Here is a 21,139-nt window from a genome sequence, read left to right on the forward strand (position 1 = left end):
ATGTATTTATACAAAAGCTAAGGTGTGTTGCCTAACAATTACAGGGTGACGAAAATAAACAAGTAACTATATTTTGACCACAGATTTTCAGTAGCATTTAACATATAGCAGCTAATAAACCATTTGGTTTGGTGATGGTCGTCACATGCTGTCTCAGAAATGAATTGGAATTCAGCCATACTCTGCCTTTGCAGTTCTTCAGTGCTGGTTTCATTGCTTTGCTCCCCGTGTGTTGTTTCTTCCAGGTGTTCTGCTGGTTTTTTGCTTTCTTTTTAGTGTTCTTGGATTTGTGTCCCTCTGTTGGCATGAACTTACCATTAAATCAGCAAACTCAGCTCTGCATCCTCTTCTCTGCATTTGGGTCCTAAAGCAACCCCCACCAAACCGTGACAGGCAGTAGTAGCAGTGGGATTAGATTTGAGCCAGAAGATCTTAGACCTCTGGGCAGTTGGTAAACTTATAGCAAATCTGTAATGCATTTTGGTGCTATACCATTAAGTGATCTATGGACTAACAGAAGTATATTATAATCATGTTGTTATTCTGTGTTCTCTCTCAATGCTCAAGGCTGCTGTTGGATGGTTCACAGAGTAAAACAGGTTAGATATGAGATGTTTAGCACCTGGTTTCTTTAAACAGAAACCATCTTTACTGAAAAGATGTCTTTTACCCCCCAAGTATTAAAGTTGTCAATGAAGTCGCAGGTAAAGCAGCACACATGCTTTAAAAAAAAATGTAATAATCACCAGAGGTTTCAAAAGAGTGGAACAGGTCAGCTGACAAACACCTTGATTTTGCAGTCAACAACTTTATTCGGCAGATGCCGACGCATTTGTGTGGCCACTTTTGGTATAATCTTTTGCTGCTGTAACACCACAATTTCCCCAGTGTGGGACAATAAAGGGTTCTATTCTATTCTATTCTATTCTATTCTATTCTATTCTATTCTATTCTATTCTATTCTATTCTATTCTATTCTATTCTATTCTATTCTATTCTATTCTATTCTATTCTATTCTATTCTATTCTATTCTATTCTATTCTATTCTAATTGACCCTAAAAATGTGTCTGCTGTTTAAACATTCAGTGTTAAAGACTGAATTAAACCAACCTTTTAGAAATCATTTTTTTTATTAAGTTGAAGATATTTTTTTGCTTCATACAAAGCTGATGTTAGATGTCAAATCAACACTGTTACATATAAATCACAAAGTCACAGATTAAATAATATTAGGATAGAAGTTCAGGATCCTTTAGTGAATATTCTACAGCATGTCTTCTATAATAAGTGGGGTGTTGTTGGCTTTTTAGTTTTAATAAATAAAAACAAACAAAAAAGGTACTGAACTAAAATTTGAGTCAACATTTGAGGAAAGTATTTTCATTTTCAATTTGAATGCCAGTTGTTAGGAATGAAAGTCGGAGATGAAGCTCTTATTAGATTCTTAAGAAAGAGATTATACAGTTACTCCCCTGACAGTGCAAGTGTAGTGTACGGTATAACAAATATGGAAATGGCAAGAACTCAGAATAAATAAAGTGCTTAATTTTTGAGTTACCAGAATGAAAAACTTTAACTGACCTACCCTTTTTAACTCTAGTTAAGGAGGGTAGGTCAGTCCTTGTGAAGACATTAATAGAAAGCTCAGTCTTTCACTATATTTCAGCTTATGTAAAGATATGAACTATATTGTATGTACAAAGTAAAAGGTCTTTTTTTTTCAACAAATAATAAAAATATATCTACAGTAAAGATAGAAGAGCCCAAATTCTTCACGCTTTCACCAACAGATCCGTGAAGGTTGAGTCTTGTAAAGATTTAATAGCAGCTCCAACTTCAGCTGTTCCCTCCTCAGACAGAAACAGATCCTCACTCCCTAAGAAGGAACCAACAGAAGGAAGTCCAAGGGCAAAAAGCTGACACACAGAAGGAATCGGTTCTTGAGGTTAAAGTCTCATGCCAGAGAGTAGATGGTTTTGATTGGTGAATGGAGTTCTAGATTTCCACCAAAGTCCAAGTCCCTCACATCTCTCCTTGTTCCGGTGTACTGGCCAATGAATGAACCATCCTCATTAAACTGAATTTCTCCTCCTTCTCCATATTCCACGAGGCTGTCGTCGCTGTCTGATCGCTTCATTATCGCATCCACAGATGGCTGAGCTCTCTGAAGCCCTCTTTCCTCCTCTCTGCCACAGAGAATAGGAAAGCATGGGGACAAATATATTATGAGGAGTCTGCCTTATAATTACTAAAATATAGTTAAGGATGAGAATTAGTGCATTACTGCTCATACCTCCGAGGATAAAGCAGAGTTGAGACACGTGCTATCCTGAAATAGGAAAAGATTTAATCAACAAAACAGTATAATTATAACAATTAAAAATAAAATGAAAAAAGACATTTTATTTGTTCATAAAACTATTTATGCTCAAGAGTAATGTCAGTTGTATCAATAAGTTAACATTTAGTCTTTTTCATACCTTTCAAGGGATCTTGAGTGGTTCAGTGGAAAATAAAAGAGAAAATTGAGATTTGGGAAAGGAAAGGTTTCAATAGAGAAAGATAAGTAAACAAAAAATAACAAACAAAACTTTTTTAGCAAAGTGTTACAAAAAATAAGATCCAAAATCTGATTTCCACAGTATCTGTGCTCATATGTGCTTAAGTATAATCAACACTGAGGACACCTTGAGAAGTTTTTACTCATTTGTAGCCAAATACAATCCAATGTGTTTAATCACTGCTTGTTTTTTCACAAGGGCACAAAGCAAAACAATCATTATTGTTATGGTAAGATTAGATTAATACTGTTAATTAACTTTATATATATATATATATATATATATATATATATATATATATATATATATATATATATATATATATATATATATATATATATATATATATATATATATATATATATATGTAATACTCAACACAGAAACACATTTTTTATCATATATTAAACTTGCATAAAGAAAACAAGTAAGGGCTAGCTATCACCTGCTTACAAACTAATTCAATGTCTTTTTGTGCTCCTCAAGATTGTCTTTCATGTTTATAGCTTTATTAACTTTCTGATTTGTTCCCTACATTTTATTAGGCCACGTGAGTAAAATAATTTCTAATTTCACATCACCAATTAGACATCATAAGAATATCAAATTGAATAAAGAAAAACAAAAACATTTGGGAGTAAAGTTGACAAACTGCAAACTGGCTGTAAACTAAATATTTGGTCATTGTTAGTTGTGTCCCATTTTAAAGCTGGCAACTCAAGCCAATGCTTAGACTCCAATCAGACCTAAACCTCAATGATTTTAGACCTTATTTGGGAATTGAGTTTCATAAACAGTATTTCCATCTATCCGTCCATTTTCTATCATGCTTATCCCTGCTGGGGTCGCAAAGGGTGCTGATGCCTAAGTGGAAGTGCTCAAGACAACAAGGGGGAAATGATTATAGAATCATATGTGACTAGACACTTAAGGCCTTTCCTAATTAATGTCTACTCCCTCCCTCTTTTAATTACACACTGTGCTTGCTTTGGAGCACCCTCGGAGCTGAACAGAGTCCTCTAGATGAAACCAGAGATGCTTTTGAGATGGTGTTCCCTTGTAATACCTGGACAGGAACCTGTCATCCCCATGGTAGAAGTCCAAGCTCTGGCAGCGGCCGTTCCAAGAGGTATCTATTATATTTTGGTTCTTCTAAGTCTTTAAAACACAAAAAAATGTCCTGTGGTTTCATATCCTGTTTATGTTTTTACTAGGGATCTTGTCCATTGACATTGATTTGTAGTGATATCAACAAGTGATGTCATCAAGATGTGGTCAAGATTGTCTTCTTCTTGTGTTTCTTAGCACTTCTACCATGCAGGGCAAGAGTCTACCTTTTTTTTTACTTGCATTTGCATTTTTCTATTAACGGCATTTTCCTTTGACTGTGTTTGTGTGTTTGAGGTAATGATGTTGTTTTGTATTTGAAATACTTTATGTATTTACAGCATATTTGTGTTTTTTTAGTACATTGGGACCCATCAGCCACTGTTCTAGTCCTTCAACCGTCTGATTATACCAGAGGGATTTGATTAACTGTTTATTTACTTTTGTATTGCAATGTGCCAACTTGTGCTTCAGCTGTGATATAACAGATTTTTCTATAATTTCTCACAATTTCACAGGCTTTCGTTTAAAAAAGCAAGTCATAATGCACAGACAAATGGCAAATTAAAAGGAACAATGTTTTTTAGAATATACATAGCACTCGTACAGAGAACATGCTACGATGTGACAGAGCTGTAAACAACTCTGTAATCTACCTTACCTGTAATCAAATGATCCCTCTTGATCTTTATCATCTACTGGCTCCAATGAAATGTCCTTTTTGTCCCGCACTAACAGACAGAAAAAGTCATACATGGTCTGCCAAGGAAGGTAATTCATGTACATATCAACAGGAAGTGCATAGAATTATTTATTGTTCATATCACTCTGATAGGAAGAGTTGCTTGATTTTCTATGCAGCCCCACAAACTATGGAACATTTTATATGTACGAACTTTTCCAAGAATTTTAACCATTGTACCTGGATATTTCCCCCCTCGGCTTCTCTTGATGAAACACACTATTAGGAGGATTAGCACGATGAGAGCCACAGCGCACATAATACCAATGAACCACCCTTGAGTGGAAATGTCCACCTGGTCCTGAGCATATACTACAACACAGAAAGACAGGAAATCAAAGTTCACTTCTTAGACCCCCAAGGCTCTTATGTCAAATACTCAGGAAATGAGTAGATTACTTTCTGTGGTGTAGTGGGGAGACTCCTCCGTATGCCACTCTCCCAGTCCAATCCTAGTTTGCGCAGCCACAGAGAATCTGTAGCGAGTATAGCGGTCATATCGTCGAATAGAGAAACTTGTTACATTTGGTGGAAACTCCTCAACTTTCAGCTCCTCTCCTCTGGTTGCATTCACTGTGAAAATAAACCCCCCCCAAACAAAAATGGATGTTTAACAAAACCCAACCAACCTTTGATACTGCAGCTGAAACATTGAACTTTAAAATAACTTGTATGGTTTTGAGTGAATGAAAAAGTGTTTATTATCCCCTTCAAAATATACTTTAGTAGTATTTCAATCTCCGCGTGCAGAATGTTACCAGCTTTTCTGGAAACACTGGCAGTAATTGACTTAATTTCTTTGGGTGTGTTTGGTATGTGTTATAGTGTTACCTGTTTGGTATTTTAGGCTGTAACCAGTGATGACACCATTAGGCTCTTCTGGTAGATCCCAGTCAACATAAATACTGTCCAGGTGTCGTTGTTGGATCCTGAAAGCTCTTGGAGCAGATGGTACTATCAAAAACAAAACAAGGAGATTTAAAGGCATGATGATGTGAAGTGTATAGATAAACAGCAACTTAAAACCTGCAGGTAATTGCAGATGACATGTTTCTTAGAATATTTATGTATTTTTGCATTAGACATTTTATTTACCTCCTTCAGGAGTGGAGAAGTGGATGTGATTACTTGGTGGTCCTTCATACCGACTGTTTGCCACTACAATGTACATCTTGTAGTTGCTGTAGGGAATGAGCCCAGTGAGTACACCCGAGGGTTCTGGATCATCATTTAAAAACGCTTTGGACTTCATGCCTCTATTGACCCTGTGCCACCTGAGCTGGCTGCTGTCTCTCCAGTAGTAGACCTTTAAAATTCAGAAAAAACAGTAATCAGTCTAAGAAAAAAAAAGAGATCTGAGCTTCTTGCTTATGTAGCTGACATTCTGTGTTTCTGGCCAGACTTCAATATCAAACAGTGAGAACGGTAACAAAAACTGAATAGAGATTCTCATAACACCAAGAACACCAAATAAAACTATCAGTACCGCAACTACATATTCAAAGGCAGCTAAAAAAGTAAACGCTGATTTAGTTTACCACAACGGTACATCACTAATTTCTCTAGGTTAATATGTTGCCCACACCAAGAAGCAAACATTCATACTTTAAACCATAGGCAACTTGGTTACCTTGCCCTGGATAATATTGGTATTTTCAAGAGGATGCTGGTGTCCTCCATATAACTTTTAAATTCAAAGATAACATCCTGTCTTGCAGAGAGAGGCAATTTTACAATTAGCAGTTGCTTTCAGAAAAGTATGCAAGCACATTTTTAGCAGCTAACCACAGTCATTCACCTCAAATCAAAGCGTGAACACCTCAAATCACTGTAACATTGTAAAATCTAAATATAGAGGATTAGTCGGCAAAAGTCATTTGGTTCAATTCTATTTCAGCTAGTTTCTGGATTCCGCTTAAATATGTTTCGACAATATTTCTCAATAATTTACATTAAAACATTAAACTATAAAACAGCTGATTATAGTCAGGTAATGATGAATTGGTTTCTTAATAAGTGTTAGGTAGAATGTTTAACTTTATATGTGGGTTCTGAATAAACCCTGACAAATGATGTCACAGATTTTAATGCATTTTCTCTTTGGTAACCCAATTAGTGAAAAACATTAATAATTAGGAACCAAGGCTTAATTAGTCATTACATGACCATTGACAACTGTTTTTGTGTACCCTTAAAGGAGAATATCTGCTATGTTTGGTTGTAGTTTCCATTAGTCAATTTAACATTTCCCAAAGTCGTTCCCTTGTACGGTAGTTCTTCAAATGTTGTATACCTTGTGTAAAGTTAAACCTCTTCATAAGCTATATGTGTGCTGCTGTACGTACAAAACATAATAAATTTCATTTTGCTTGCACCTATAACAATCTGCATCTCCTAAATCTATTTTCAGTGATAAAAAATGATAAGGGCATGTTTCTCCATTCTAGGCATTCAAACAGCAACTGGCAGATGGAAGGAGAAATAACTAGCAGGGGCAAACCTTTGGCAGTTTACAGGTCAGTGGGGCCAATTGTTCATAATGAGATACAGTCTGTCACAGATCCTGGAGTTTTTTTTATGGATTATAATATATATATTTTTAATTGCACAGTAGCCATAGTATGTTCTTTGGGTTGACGCTTCCAGTCTAAATGGAATTAGAAACTCTCAAAAAGTTTGACAATGCTTATGGTACCCATATAGGCTTTTTAACTTGGGCTAGTCAGGAACCTCTTCATTTCTATGTTGGAACTCTAACAGGTCAATATATTTTATATTTCCTACTTTGAAATTCTAACTTTAATACACAGATAACATGAAATTTTATATTTTTTTTATCCTGAAAATGTCCAAAAATCAGTGTTTTGTTTTTTGTAATTTTTATATATTACCCTTAAAAATGTTTAAGAAAACAGGGTGGAGGAATTTGCTAGTTTTTTTCTTTTTCAAAAACGTTATAAAAAATACACTTATTTCATAGTAAGATAAAGATTATTGGCATATGCATAGCTGCTGTATTAACATATTTAGTTTTTTGGGCAGTCATCATGGACCCACCTTGTATTCTTTCAGTTCTCCCATAATCGATTCACGTGTCACTGGGTCCCAGTGTACTTGAACCTGAGTGCTCTCGATGTCAGAGACTCTCAGGTTCAGGGGTGCTGCTATTGGACCTTAGAAAAATAGAAATTAAAAATACTAACTTATCTTACCTGTTACTAAAAGACATCTCAGAGCAGTTTTCTAGGCATGAAAAAGAAATACAAAAAAAAAAAAAAAAATGTGTGTGGTGTATTTTTCTGTGGGATGGCATGATTGACAGCAATATAACATGTGCTGCCCTGGGCAGAAATTAAAATGTTTAAATTATTTAGCAAATTAGCTTAAAATATCTTCTTAAAGGTCTTGATTAGCATTATAAAGTGGAATAAAAAGTAGGAATATTTTGGGGATTTTGCCAAGGGCTATGTTTTAGTGAATTTAACTGATGTTTAGTGGGTACTTTTTAAAAACTTCTCATAATTAAGTTAAAAAGCAACAGACAGTACTCACGGTCTTCCCCAGAATAACCAATGACCACAGGTGACTCTGGTCCAAGCCCAAAGTCATTAACTGCCTGGACTTTGATCTCATAGGGGGTGAATGTATCTGCGTCATAAATGTAATACTTCAGCCACTTTGTGGTGGCGTTTTTCCACTCCTCCCTGGAATCTCGCCTTCTCCACCACACCAGATATTTCAAGTGTGGTCCATTCCACTCTCTCCATGTAAGAGGCTGGGAACACATGGAGTAATTGGTGAGGATAATAATTCTCTCTGCAGGTTAAAACACTTTAAAAAATTTGTTACCTCCCAGCTAATTTCCATGTTATTTCTCCAGGTACCCACACCTTTCACATTCTTTGGAATGACATCCGGAGCTGCAGGAGAAAACACAATCTGTAACTTTGACATAGAAAGATATGTTAAAGGATGTGGAACATTATACATTTTGTTAACCATTAATTTAATGCCAAATATTGAGGGCTTTGAATTTGCAAACTTAAAAGTAAGATTTTTTTTTTTTTGTGGTTTTCTTTGGTATCTTCATGTGGAGAAGAGTGGCTTAACTGGAATGTCTACTAACTCTGTGGTAACCTAAATTAATCCTTAAGTAGAGCAGACTGATTAAGAGCCTGAGGCATCCGTGCGCACCTTCTGTCAGAGGAGACGCATTCTTAAAATATAAGAAGGAAAGTACTAACACTGAAGAGTACAAATATAAAACTATCTTTAATATATTTTACTCAGAATAATAACATTGTTACTTTATTGCTAACTATTCTTTTCCTTGTAGCTACTTTTCCAGTTTTCCATTCTTACATTCCTGTACTGTGTCTAAGTTAAACTTGTATACAAGGTTCATCAGATCAAGTGATCAAAATATCACTCAATTTATATAGTAACTTTATAAAATTATTATATTGACAGTACCAAACCAAATTAGCAGGAATGATTTGTATAACAATGCTCAACTGTGCATCTATCACTTTCATGGGGTGCTTTATTTGGTTCTGATATCACAAGTAAAGTAATGCAGACTAATTGAAAAAAATGTCCTTAAAATAAGATATTGACAATTGATCTATGCAAAACTTTTTAATTGATTGAGAAATTTAACTGAAGGCTGTAGAAACAAAACTCCCGTCAAACCTTGTGTAGAAGAAGCAACATGTTATGATAACTTGAAACTTTTTAATTACATTAGAACATTTTTTTTTCTTACATAACATTTAACAGGGGTAGGTCATACAGAGCTGCATGTCTGTGCATTCTTTATTATTTCCTAATTTCCTTGGGTACTACAGAGGGACTCTATACCGTTTATGTCTAAGAAAAAAAATAGCCATGGAAGGATATTGATTTTCTGTGTGGTAACATTTGGATTTTATTTGACTATTATGTATCTTAAAATGATAAAATGAGGAATTTTCTTGCATTCTTAATTTAATTGTAATAATAATATCTGTCATTACTTATAAACATTCTGAAGAAATAAATTCTGGCAAGATTACATTTCAAATCCTTTACTTAACTTTTCAATGGTAATACTTTACTAATCTACATATATATCCATTTTTTATGTCGTGAGAGTTTTTTTTTTCCGGAAAAAACATTGTCTTATCTGACCAATATATTATGATCTCATTTAATTCCCAGGTAAGATTAAGTATTCTTTTCATTTTACATTAATCATTATAGGCCAGAGACAGCCTTTTCTAGAAGGCCTCTTGTACTACAGGTTGGGATGTGGATAATGGTTAGTAGTTGCTGATTTTAACAGTAGAGTGTCTGGTGCACTAATTACATTACATCTCTACCATAAGAAAAGAAGCATGCATTGCTCACTAAATGTCTACACAAACAAAGGTCCTAAAAATAAAATGTTCTTCAGTTCAAAAATATTAGAAACTATGCTGCAAATATTTCAGTTAAAATGTATTGTTTTAGAAAATGATTTAGGTGTAAGATAATTTAACACTGTTTTACTCATTAACCATATGAATCAATACATTTAGAATTAATTATTTTTCCTTAAAGCACTAAAAATGTGTAAAACAAATGTTTGCAAATTTAGAGGGAAAGAACTACAAGTGTGAAACCCACGTGCACCGCTTGTCTGGAAGCGCTTAGATGGAAGACTTGGACGACTGGACCCAATTTCATTTATAGCATTGACTCTAAACTCGTAGTAGGTGAAAGGTGAGAGATGCAGAATGACAGAGTTAAGGTTTCCTGGGTATGTTGATAGGTTTTTCCATTTTCCTGGTATCCAGTCATCATCATCATACTGCACTAAATACTCTGCCAGAAAACAGAAAATAATGCATAAGAAGGTCATGAAGCACACACATAATAAAAGAAAAAAAAAATCGCCAAAGTAAATTATGAGTATATTTAAATTAGAAGCCTTACCAGTAATGGGGCTGTGGTTGCTGTCTCCAGGAACCCAAGTGAGTCGTACAGTACGTTCATATGGATCTGACAGCACCAAGTTAGTGGGAGGATTTGGACGGTCTAAAAATAAACAGTCAGAGAAAAAACTAAACTATTGAAAAATTCAAAGACTAAAGCCAAAAGTAAACTTCTAGAATATTGTTTTCTTCCTCTGGGTCCTACCCATCACCATTAGGTGCGCTGATGCAGACTTCTGTTCGAGCTCATTTCTAATAACACATGTGTAATTTCCTTCATCCCCTCTATTTACATTAGTAATGACCAAATTTGATTCATCCAAAGTGACCCTGATCAAACAAGATAAAAAAAAAAATCAGATAGTACAATAGAGCAGAAAAAAATACTAAAATGCTAGTTATAAAATACTAAAAAACAAAAAGATAACAAATTGATTTAATTTGAAGATTACCTCCAATTAAGTTGGGCTTGCTTTTTGTTTTTCATCCATGTTGTGGTGATTGGAGTTGTGATATCTGCTTGTACGCCACATTCGAGGCGCACATCACTTCCGCGCATGACTTTCATACTCTGTGGTCTGGTGACGATTATTATGGGCTCTGAGATAAAAATAGTAAAACTGTTATCATGACACCTTTAAACTTCTTACCAACCTCAAGATTTCCCTTGTGTTTCTATATTTACCTTTGACCTCAACTCTGACTTGAATTTCATCTCTCCCTGCAATGTTGCTGATCACACACAGGTAGGTTCCCTGGTCTTCTATCTGAATGCGTTTGATCTCCAAAGTCCCATTACTGTGAGTGTTAAAACGATTTCCCTCAAGGTTCCCTTGTCCATATTTTGACCTGTGTTAGATAACCTTTAAACAAACTGATGCTGGAAGGTTCTTCCTTTGCATAAATTAAATCTCAACTAATGGAACCTTACCATCGTAGTTCAGGCACAGGAGAACCAAAGAAGCGGCAGTCTAAAAAGGCTCGATTACCCGCGATAGTCTTTATGAGCTCATTTCTTGGTCCGATAATACGAGGAGTTGCATCTAAAGGGAAACAAATACAAGAACACCGTGATTAATTTTGTGTATAGATGTCATGTTTTACCTGTTATTTATTTCTTAACAAGTTGTTCTTGGAATTTTTGAAGCAGATTGACATAAATATGTTTTTTAAATCTCTTCCAATAGGCTGCAAATTCTGCATATTGTTGAAGTGTCTATTTACATAAATTTTCCCATAAAAAAAGGACTCAGTGGTCTTTAAAATAGACTACTTTGTATCATATATTTAATTTTGTTGCAAAATATCCAGTAGATTTTAGCACTATTGACAGATTTGTATAAAACTGGATCAGCGGCAAAAATTTCATACTGGACTTAAAAGGTTGCTAACCCCTGATCAACATAAAAAAAGACTACATTGTGTTACAGTTAGCTTCTCTTAAACATCAAATGAAGGGGCATCTTACATTGGCTAAGGAGACCAAACTATGCAATTGACAATTACATTACATTATTTTAACAGCTTTTTAATTTGTGTTTTTGTTTATTATATCTGTTGATATAATTTTATAAGAATGAAGAGTGAATTTTGTCTTTTAAGTTGGTAAATTTTTGTTAACACTATTTTAACTTTACCAACTACTGATCTACGACTCCTGGAAAAATCCAATAATTATAAAACATCTTCTAGCTGGGAACCAGTGGATTCATCCCAGGTGAGTTACAAACCAATCAGCAAAGGTAGAGCTGTTTCCCTCTAATGTACAATTATATCTCCAATACAGGAAGATGGTGAAAATATAAAAATCGCCTTCATTTTAATAAGAATTCCATTGTGGTTGAAAATAAAACTATGTCTGAATAAAAAAAAATATATATATAATGATAATTTTGGCTGAATTTGAAGAAGCCAAAAGTTGCTAATTTAAAGCATACTTTTTGGGTTCAATGGCTAGTTGACCTGAAATATCAACTTAAACAGTTTCCAAAGATGTGGAGTGTTTTAAGGTATAGCCATAAAAAAATAAAAATAATAATTTAATTACCTCTCCTGAATAGTAAAACCTCTGAAAAAATTCTATATGTTTTGCTCATGTTATGACTGTAGGTAACATGGATGAGTGATGAGTGAATGAATGATTTTGCCTTTTGGATTGTTGACCTGACCTGTCCAGGGTGTACCCCGCCTCTCGCCCATTGACAGCTGGAGATAGGCACCAGCACCCCTTGCGACCCCACTTGGGATTAAGCGTGTTAGAAGATGGATGGATGGATGGATGGATTGTTGACCTTTGTAATAATCTTCCACAACTTATATTTAAAAAAACTTACGCAGCACATTGACGAATGCATTAGCCAGCAGGTACCCATATTCGTTGGATGCGTTGCACTGATAGACAGCCGTGTTCTCGGTGGTCACAGTGCGAAAGGTTATTGTTTCTCCAGAAACCTGCCTGTTTGGCTGAGGTGTAGAAGCTGAAAGAGAAATTACATGCCATTGTAATATCCACACACAGACACAAACAAAAATTTTTGCACCCCTACTAAATGTGTATTAAAAGCCTTGAAATATGTATTTCTCAAATGAACATGGTCATCTTAGATTTAAAGTAAAAAAAAAACTACAACAACATCCACAAATTGTTGGGTTTTTTTCTTTTATCAAATTTCCTCTTTTTGTTTTCTCTTACCAGAAACATTTTATGTATTATTTAGTTCTATGAACTGAATCGTTTCAGGCTTAAGAAGTTAGATTAAGGCTAGTCAACAACTTCAAATTTTCATCCTGCGTAGTCTGCAATGTGCATTTTAAGAGTAAAGAAACAATTTTTAGTTTTCAACCAATCATTTGGACCTTCGCTGACTTTTGTTTCTTAAACTAAAGCTAAGGCCAGGAGGTGCGCTGGAGGGGTTGCGTGTTCGGCTCTTCACAACCGCTATTGAGCATTTTCCTTTGGATAAACGTTACATGCACAAGTGCACTCATACAAACAACTAAAGGTGCTTGGTTCCAGGTACTTAGAGATTCACTTCCATACAGAAAGCCCATATTCTTATCTTGAGCTACCACAGTATACATGTCAGATAAAATAATACTACTTATACTTTAACGATAGTACCTCGGTGTTACTTTATTGTATCTCTTATACTATATCCATTGGTTTTGCTGTTCTTTTCACATTTCTTTGCAGGTGATGAAGCAAACTGAAGTTGTTTTATCTTTATCTCCCTTTTATCTCCTCATTCTTTAATCTTTACTCCTTTCTTTTCTGTTTTCCCTTTCCTGTTCTACTTACATAGCAGTGTCCATATAATCTGTAATACTCCCTACATGTTTTATAATAAAGCTATTTATATGCATAAATCAAGTGGATCACAATGGCGACAGCTGTACTGCTCCACTTGTGAAAGTAAAATCTGTTGGGCACATAATTGCCACTGTTAAAAAACAAAAAAAACAAAGCAAAGGCCTCGGAGATAATATTTAAACAGGTTGAGCAAGACATAGCAAAAGCATGACTACCTTTAAGGGAGTAACCTAAATGAAAAGGCAGGGAATTTTTAAAATAAGACGGAGCACAAAATGTAAAATTAGATCTAAAAAAAAAAAAAAAGAGAGAAAAAAAAGACCAAAAAAAAAAAAAAAAAAATCACTTACGATTTGGGGTTATCTTACTAATTTAAGAAAAATACTATAAAAAATAAAATAGAAAAATAATATAAAAGGGGACTAACTTTTTTAATGATCACTCAACAACTTCAGGTTAATTTATGTTAAAAAATTAAACCTAACACTTTACAAAAGTGAAAAACAAGCCCATGATGTACCCCACAGCACTGGACCATGAAGAGTCAAGGATGCAGACGAAGTCCTTGGTGTTGAGTCTTTAGCGTAAATGTTAAGGTGTCAGAGAAAGTTATTAGCCGGCCTTATTTAATAGTGGAAGATGTCTTGAAGTTCTAACAGAAATGAAGTTGCACATCCTGATGGACAATAAACTAACTGAATATAAACTAATGTAATAGGCCGAGCTTTTCCAATATCAATCATACTCATCCTGAAAGGAGTGTAAGAGCTTTAAGAGATCCCCTGCCACAAAAATGTCTTTTAGAAAACTACAATCATCTCACCTCCCTGAAGAGAAACCCTAAAAGACTGAACATTTTCAAACTGCCAAGTCTCAGAGCTCCTCGCTAATAAAAAAAAATAAGTGTATCTAATCTAATAACTATAACTAATCTTAAATAATAATAATTAATCTTATAACTAATCTAAGATTAGTCATAAGGAATCACTTACAATCAGGTTTTCTCCAACATAATACTTGTCTGAGATAATGCTGTTACTGCATTAATACATTAATTTAACCCAAAGCTTTTTGAGACATCTCTAGCAGGATGCCAACAACTGTGGATGATGGTGCACACGTCCTAAGCAAAGACCTACTCTCAATTGGTTCCCCATTAATGAACCAGCTTATCGTCGGTCGAGGAGCCCCGTCAGAGCGACACACCAGCTGTCCGTTTTCCTCAGGAGCCAAAATCAAATCTGTGGGCTTTTCCAACCAGAAAGGAGCCGCTGTTTAACAAAGAGTTAATTAGCTGTTACATAAATGTACTACAGCTCAATACTATACTACTCCTGTATAGTTTTGAATGTCTCACCTTTGACCCTGACCGTTATTGTGTGCTCAATATACCCGATATTGTTGGTAGCTGCACATATGTATTCTCCAGCATCTTCAAAAGACGCCTTTTGAATTTGAATCATTTTGTTGAAGTTTTTCAGTTTTATGCGTGATGTCACAGGGAGATCCTCTCCATTCTTAGTCCAGGTTATGTGAGGAGTAGGCCTTAATGATAAAAGTTGAAAAAAAGTTTGTTAACTTTAACAAAATAGGACACTTTATAGGCTTTTGTGTTGCTTAAATGAAAAAAAAGTTTAAGAAGCACTATATCAAAGGTCTAGAGTTTGTGAACTCGTGCTTACACCCCTGCGGCTATGCACTCGAGAAGCAGCTCTTCTCCTTGTAGAACAAGAATGGAGCTGGATGAACCTCTGGGAGACAGCCAAGTGGGAGCAGCCTCAGCTACTGTGCGAGCTGCATTGAAAACCATTCAGAGGACGTCAGCAGACACATGTCAGTCATTCAAAAACCTGATCTTTCCATTAAGCAAAAATCATTATGCCAGTTTTCTGTAAATATGATGTAGATATTTCTTGAATATAGATTATCATCAAATTAGCCTAAGTGCTAATATTTTTGCTTAAGAAGGCCAGTAATTTGAAAGCAAAAGTCACATTAATGCACCAGTTTGCTAAGACTTCAAAGTCAGTTCGAAATGAAAATGAAGGGACTCACTTGTAAGCACCTTAACAACCACAGGCATCTTTTGCTGAATCATATTCTTATAAGGAAATCGAGCATTACAGCAGTAATCAGCAGTGGAGTCATTAACCAGCACATTAGAGAAATAAAGATCTCCGTTGACCCCCATGGAAACTCTGCGGTCCTGCTGCACAGCCTGCATGGTGGGAAAAGCTGTCTGAATGGGCCAGGTGAAAGGCCTTGCATACGAACCTTAACAAAATAAGCATTTCCAATTAATTACAATCAGGTACTTTTTAGATGTACAGTAAAACAATTACCACATTTACTGGAACTGAGGCCTGGAGAAGACGTGTAAAGTGTCATACTTTAGTCAGCTTTATCTCATGTTGAAAACAAAATATTTAAAGCGAAAGAGTCTGCATATTTGCCAAGAACATTCTTAATTATTGAGTCATTCATTTTATGTTTTATAGGTCAATTCTTTTTTTAATATATTCTCAGCAACAAAACAGGATAGTTTCTGTATAATATGCTAATCATATTTAGCTTGTAAGCTAAGGAAAGTGCCAAAATCTGCTTCTGAATAAGACTCATTATTTCTACCATGAAATTAAAAGGAAAGCACCTATTAAAGTAAACAGGTTTTGGTGTACAATACAAGTTTAAATTGAGGTTGGAATGTCCTGTTCCATTTTAAGACGCTTTAATTTGCCTGCATCCATTTTCACATCCATTATAGCAGCAAAAATCCTGTTGGACCACATTTGTACCATTCTTCAACTGTTATCCGTTGTTGACGAAAATCGTTTTAAAGATCACGAATGGCCCTTGGGCCATACTTTGAAAATCCCTGCTCCGAATGCAGACTCATAGCTCGTGCCTTTTAATTTATTTTCCTCGGGCATTTTCTAAGGGTGTGTTTTACATTGTATGTTACTGTATATTTAATCCAAATGTTTGTTTTGCTTCATTGGACACTTACAGCTAGACATCCAGTATGTTTCAGGTTTAGGTGGGCCTGGTGGAGGGTCACAAGGCAGGACCAGAGGAAGGCCTGCACTGATTACAACAGGCTCTAGTATCTCCCGTGGCCATACAGGAGGTCCTGGACAATCACAAAGAAGCATTAGCAAACATTTAAATGACCTGTTCAAAATAAAGTGACTTCTGTGCCCCTTTGCTTCCTTTTTTAATTAAAAAAAAAGAGAATCATTTCTTTTGACTTGAGACTACTAGAATCCTTTTGTGTTGGCTTTGGTATTGTAACAACAACTACATATCTATAAATATATATGTATATATATGTATATATATATATATATATATATATATATATATATATATATATATATATATATATATATGGATTCCAAAGATATTTAAATAAAGTTATGTCCCAGGTGAACAGCATCAGAGTTCCTGTAGGTCCCTTAACTTTTCCTTAACTGTAGAACACAGTTCCATATTTCCATTTAAAGACTTACTGTATAACTGTAGTCTTATCTTGTGGGTGTATGCAGATCCATATTGATTGGAAGCAATGCACTGATACTCTGCAATATACTGTTCAGGATTGTTTCGGGCATAGATGTCAAGTGTCCCAGAGCGCCTGCGCATTGACACCTGGGGGTCACGGGCCACATTAAAATACTTCCCATTACGCCGCCATGAGAAACTTCAAGTTAAAGGAAAAGACAGGAGAAAATTAATAGAGTGGAGGGCTGATTAGGTTATTTGCTCTGTAGCTGCAAATCTCACATAGGATGAGGGTTGCCTTTGGCTTCACACTCTATGACCATTGTGTCTTTGGGATCCACAATGTGCTCCTGCAATGACTGCTTTATGATGGTTGGAGGTTGCCTGACTGAAAGGATGAGAGATAAAATTAGCTTGGAATTTCTACAAAAAACAACACACACAAAAAATTCATACCCTTTAAACTATGTTCTTATTTTGTGAATTAATAGCCACAAACCAATAAAAGTAGTAGCCTACTTCTACATTGCTGAAGGTAAATCCCCCCTGCCCCATCACTGTAAAGTTACATAAATAGTAAATAAAGGGCACTGTTGTACTAATATAAGCACATATAAAATTATTCTAAGTCAGAGCTATGATAAAAAAATTTTTTACCCATATCCACTTGCATAACTGGTTCAGTCAATGTCCAGACTTGTAAAAAAAGCCTCACCTCTAGACTTGCGTGCAACATCTGTGACCTGAAAGACCTGAAAATCTATTTTAATAAATGAGCAGGAAAAAAAAAAATATTGCTGTCCACAGCTGTTACAGACATAGCCCAAAATACCTGTAGCTGTGATCACAGGGAAAAAGGTTCTATCGAGTATTGACTTTACTCCTCAACAAAATGCAATACTTTGTATTTGTCTGTCTCATGAAATATTAATATGATACATTTAGATTTGTGATTATAGTGAAAGGCTCAGGCTGAAATTAAAAACACATAAGAAGAAAAGGGAGATCTGAGTTTACTGACTCACTTTCAAGAGGAACATCCAAAGTCCAAACACTCTGCCACAGTAATAACAGCAGCCCTGGTCCAGCCAGTGTCTTCATTCTTACAGTTCATTTAGTCCAGTAAGGGTTTGATTCCTCCAGTTCAAATGTTCTGAAATTATTACAGAATAAAACAAGCAAAAATACATATAATGCAATTTTATAATTTCTATTAAGAAAACTTAATAAAGGTTTTACAAATAAATAGTCCAATAATAAACAATCAAGCTTTAAATAAACTTCCCACAGAGAATATGTTTGAAAGATGTACAAAGCTGTACTATGAAAATAAAGAGACGCATTAAAAATGGCCTTTATTAACAATTTCATTGCAGATTTTAGCGTTTTGCTTTCGCTGATAATGAATTACTTTTAACTTGTAATTCATGGAATGTTTCTCTGGATAGAAAAGAGCTCATTCTTTGATAGCTTTAAAAATTTTGATTTTAGTTCATTGCTCCAGTAACAGTTACAGAGATGGTAAAAAATTTAAATGCAACGTTTACCCTAAACTTTTATGAAAGCGGATTAACCAAGAAATAACTATAAACAGTTTTTTTTTTTTACATTATAATGTCAGGTATATAACTACCACAATAGATATTTCATATTGGTTGTGAAAGTCATGGTGGATTTAAGGTACTGTCTAAACAAAGTGCATTTCTCGTTTTTATAAAAAAGGAAACACTGATTTAAATGCATAACCTCTACATGACTCTTTAAAATGAACTCTGGCACAGAACAATTCATGAGAAGATTAATCTTTCAGATAAAAGGATCCAATTAGATACATTTTTTAATGAATATGCAAATAACCTGTATTAGCTAAATTGGTTGAGAAGTTACGTAAACCTACCTTTCGCCCGTAAACACCTCTCTCTCCACACGTCACTGTTCTCATCCAAGCATAAATAATTCAATGAATTTTCCTCACAAAATGATTCTTCTTTATGCACTACAGTATACTTAGCAATTAATGCCCAAGTCCTTCAAATATCTGGTCAAGAACCCTGGAACCAGTAGATACACATCAGTAATTGAGTTTCTGTCCATCATTGCCACTTGCGCTCTGCCCACCCATCTCATGAATAATGAAAGAGCTCAATTCAACTCCTACATCTCACCCACTCTATCGTCAGGCTCTCGAAAGTTCCCAGCATCTTCATTAAATACAGAAACAGATTTATATAAACTTTCTTAAAGTGAAAATGAAAACTGTCTTCCTCAGCAGCTGGTAAAATATTGTCGTTTTTTTTCTTCCATTTTCTGCTTTTCTAGAAGTAACAGTTTCAAATACAACCTTTAGTTCAATGAAATCACAAACATATCTCAGCCCTGCACTGTTTGTTGTCTTGATGGTCCCGAAAACGTCAGAATGTGGGCTGAAGAAATGCGCTGCAGATTATGAATGAATAGTTTGTTTCTCTCACATGAATTTTTACATCACTAGAGTCACATGACATCCTGGACATAAACCCCACAAGAATGATTATCAGAATTTATACAATTTACCTAAAGGAATGCAGGGCAATCCAAGAGAAAACGCTGCAATATAAACATTGCAACTTTAAATCTATATAATTAAAACTTAACTTGTAATAAACATTTTTTTTTCGACCAAGAAATGATTTAGCTATTGAATAGTGTCCAGATACTCCAACCTTTGGAGATAAATAAGCAATGCTTTTCACAGTCTTGATATTCTTGCTCTGTATCAGTTACCTCCAGAATTTGTTTTTAATTTTTATTTCATATTATATATATTTAGCACTTTGAGATTTGAAGTCAAATGTAAAGTGCGTTACAAATAAAATTCATTATTATTATTATTATTATTATTATTATTATTATTATCATATATTTTTCTAATGGTAAAGACAATTTATTCCCAGAAAGGTGGCAGACTGTCATCTCTCAGCAATTCCATGAGATGAATGGATTCTTGTGTGCTACTGCTTGGTTGGAAAGAAAGCCAGACGCCAAATGGCTTTTTCTGGAACCAGTTTGACTCCACCTGAGCTGTGTGGGCCTGCAGAAATAAATAGTGTTGTTCATAAAGAACACCAGGGGCTGAATTGTCCTTTCCATCTCCTACATCTAAACATCTGAAACATTTCATCAGGTGTTTCACATTGAACAGGAAAGAAGATATAGCTACAATGAGTTCCTTGACTCTCAGAATGAGCTTTTCTGGACTATGGCATGTCTGTAAGTGAGCAGGGATTGGTGCCATGCACCAGATTGCACAGTGAAGAGGCACAGGGGCATGTAGGACCAGCTCAGTGACGACAAAAGGGTCTCTATGCCTGTGGGTCTCCTCGGGCACTCGTGCAGAGCAGATGGCATTTGAGAGGGGGTGTTAAACCAAACAGGCTTTCTGTTCAGACTCAGCGCTGCTATCACTGACACTTTGACGTCACATGATTGCATGAAGAAAAAGGAGGAAAAAAAAACCCTACTGCAAAAAAATGCTGCAATATGACATCATTACAGCAGTGCATCAGGAACATGATTGTCTCAGAATCAGCAGTGCCTTCCAGGACAGATTGGCTTGTGGCAGGGTAATTGCAACAGCTAGATTTTTTTTAACTAGTTTATGACTCAATCCTTAAGCCTATGTAAAAGCTATATAAAAAACAAAGGCAATAGATGCCAAAGTGTGAATAAATTAGTCTCTGTAGTATTTAGTATATTATCTAATATTCTGATTAAGTACTTTTTGCCCAGTTTAAATTTACAAAATTGTCTTGGCTTATAAAGGCTTTCTTATGCATTTGCACCATCTTTAATGTGTATGTTACTATAGGACCACTCTAGGAAGCACCATCCATACTATTATCACAATTGCACATCCTTATCCAGAACTACATCTGGATCGCCACTGAAGCTTTGGGAACAGTACCAAGTGGCCATAATTATCA

General features: G+C 35.2%; 1 protein-coding gene across 1 annotated transcript; it reads right to left on the minus strand.

The window, feature by feature from the left end:
- Nucleotides 1-1,728: 1,728 nt before the first annotated feature.
- Nucleotides 1,729-19,283, minus strand: nfascb (neurofascin homolog (chicken) b). The gene is made up of 27 exons (XM_038282800.1): nucleotides 19,075-19,283; nucleotides 18,203-18,330; nucleotides 17,460-17,565; nucleotides 17,186-17,376; nucleotides 16,684-16,806; nucleotides 15,732-15,950; nucleotides 15,359-15,470; nucleotides 15,034-15,221; nucleotides 14,816-14,947; nucleotides 12,700-12,843; nucleotides 11,298-11,409; nucleotides 11,052-11,215; nucleotides 10,819-10,966; nucleotides 10,572-10,696; nucleotides 10,368-10,469; nucleotides 10,059-10,256; nucleotides 8,262-8,332; nucleotides 7,965-8,187; nucleotides 7,470-7,585; nucleotides 5,508-5,718; nucleotides 5,244-5,366; nucleotides 4,812-4,985; nucleotides 4,593-4,724; nucleotides 4,332-4,401; nucleotides 2,483-2,494; nucleotides 2,296-2,331; nucleotides 1,729-2,188 (listed from the first exon to the last, which is right to left on the minus strand). The coding sequence occupies exons 2-27, from the start codon at nucleotides 18,276-18,278 to the stop codon at nucleotides 1,957-1,959; spliced, it is 3,540 nt and encodes a 1,179-aa protein (XP_038138728.1). The 5' UTR covers nucleotides 18,279-18,330; nucleotides 19,075-19,283; the 3' UTR covers nucleotides 1,729-1,956.
- Between the last annotated feature and the right edge of the window lie 1,856 nt (nucleotides 19,284-21,139).

Source organism: Cyprinodon tularosa, unplaced genomic scaffold, assembly GCF_016077235.1.
Source record: "Cyprinodon tularosa strain WSP-4 unplaced genomic scaffold, ASM1607723v1 ctg187, whole genome shotgun sequence".
NCBI lineage: Eukaryota > Metazoa > Chordata > Actinopteri > Cyprinodontiformes > Cyprinodontidae > Cyprinodon > Cyprinodon tularosa.

Bases quoted from the DNA above. Each gene is read 5' to 3' on its own strand.
- nfascb (XM_038282800.1), bottom strand. From the start codon at position 18,278: ATGAAGACACTGGCTGGACCAGGGCTGCTGTTATTACTGTGGCAGAGT. The intron at 14,948-15,033 runs GTGAGACATTCA...TTTGTTAAACAG, and splicing joins AATAACGGTCAGGGTCAAAG to CGGCTCCTTTCTGGTTGGAA. The intron at 4,725-4,811 runs GTAATCTACTCA...TCTGTGTTGTAG, and splicing joins TCCCCACTACACCACAGAAA to TATATGCTCAGGACCAGGTG.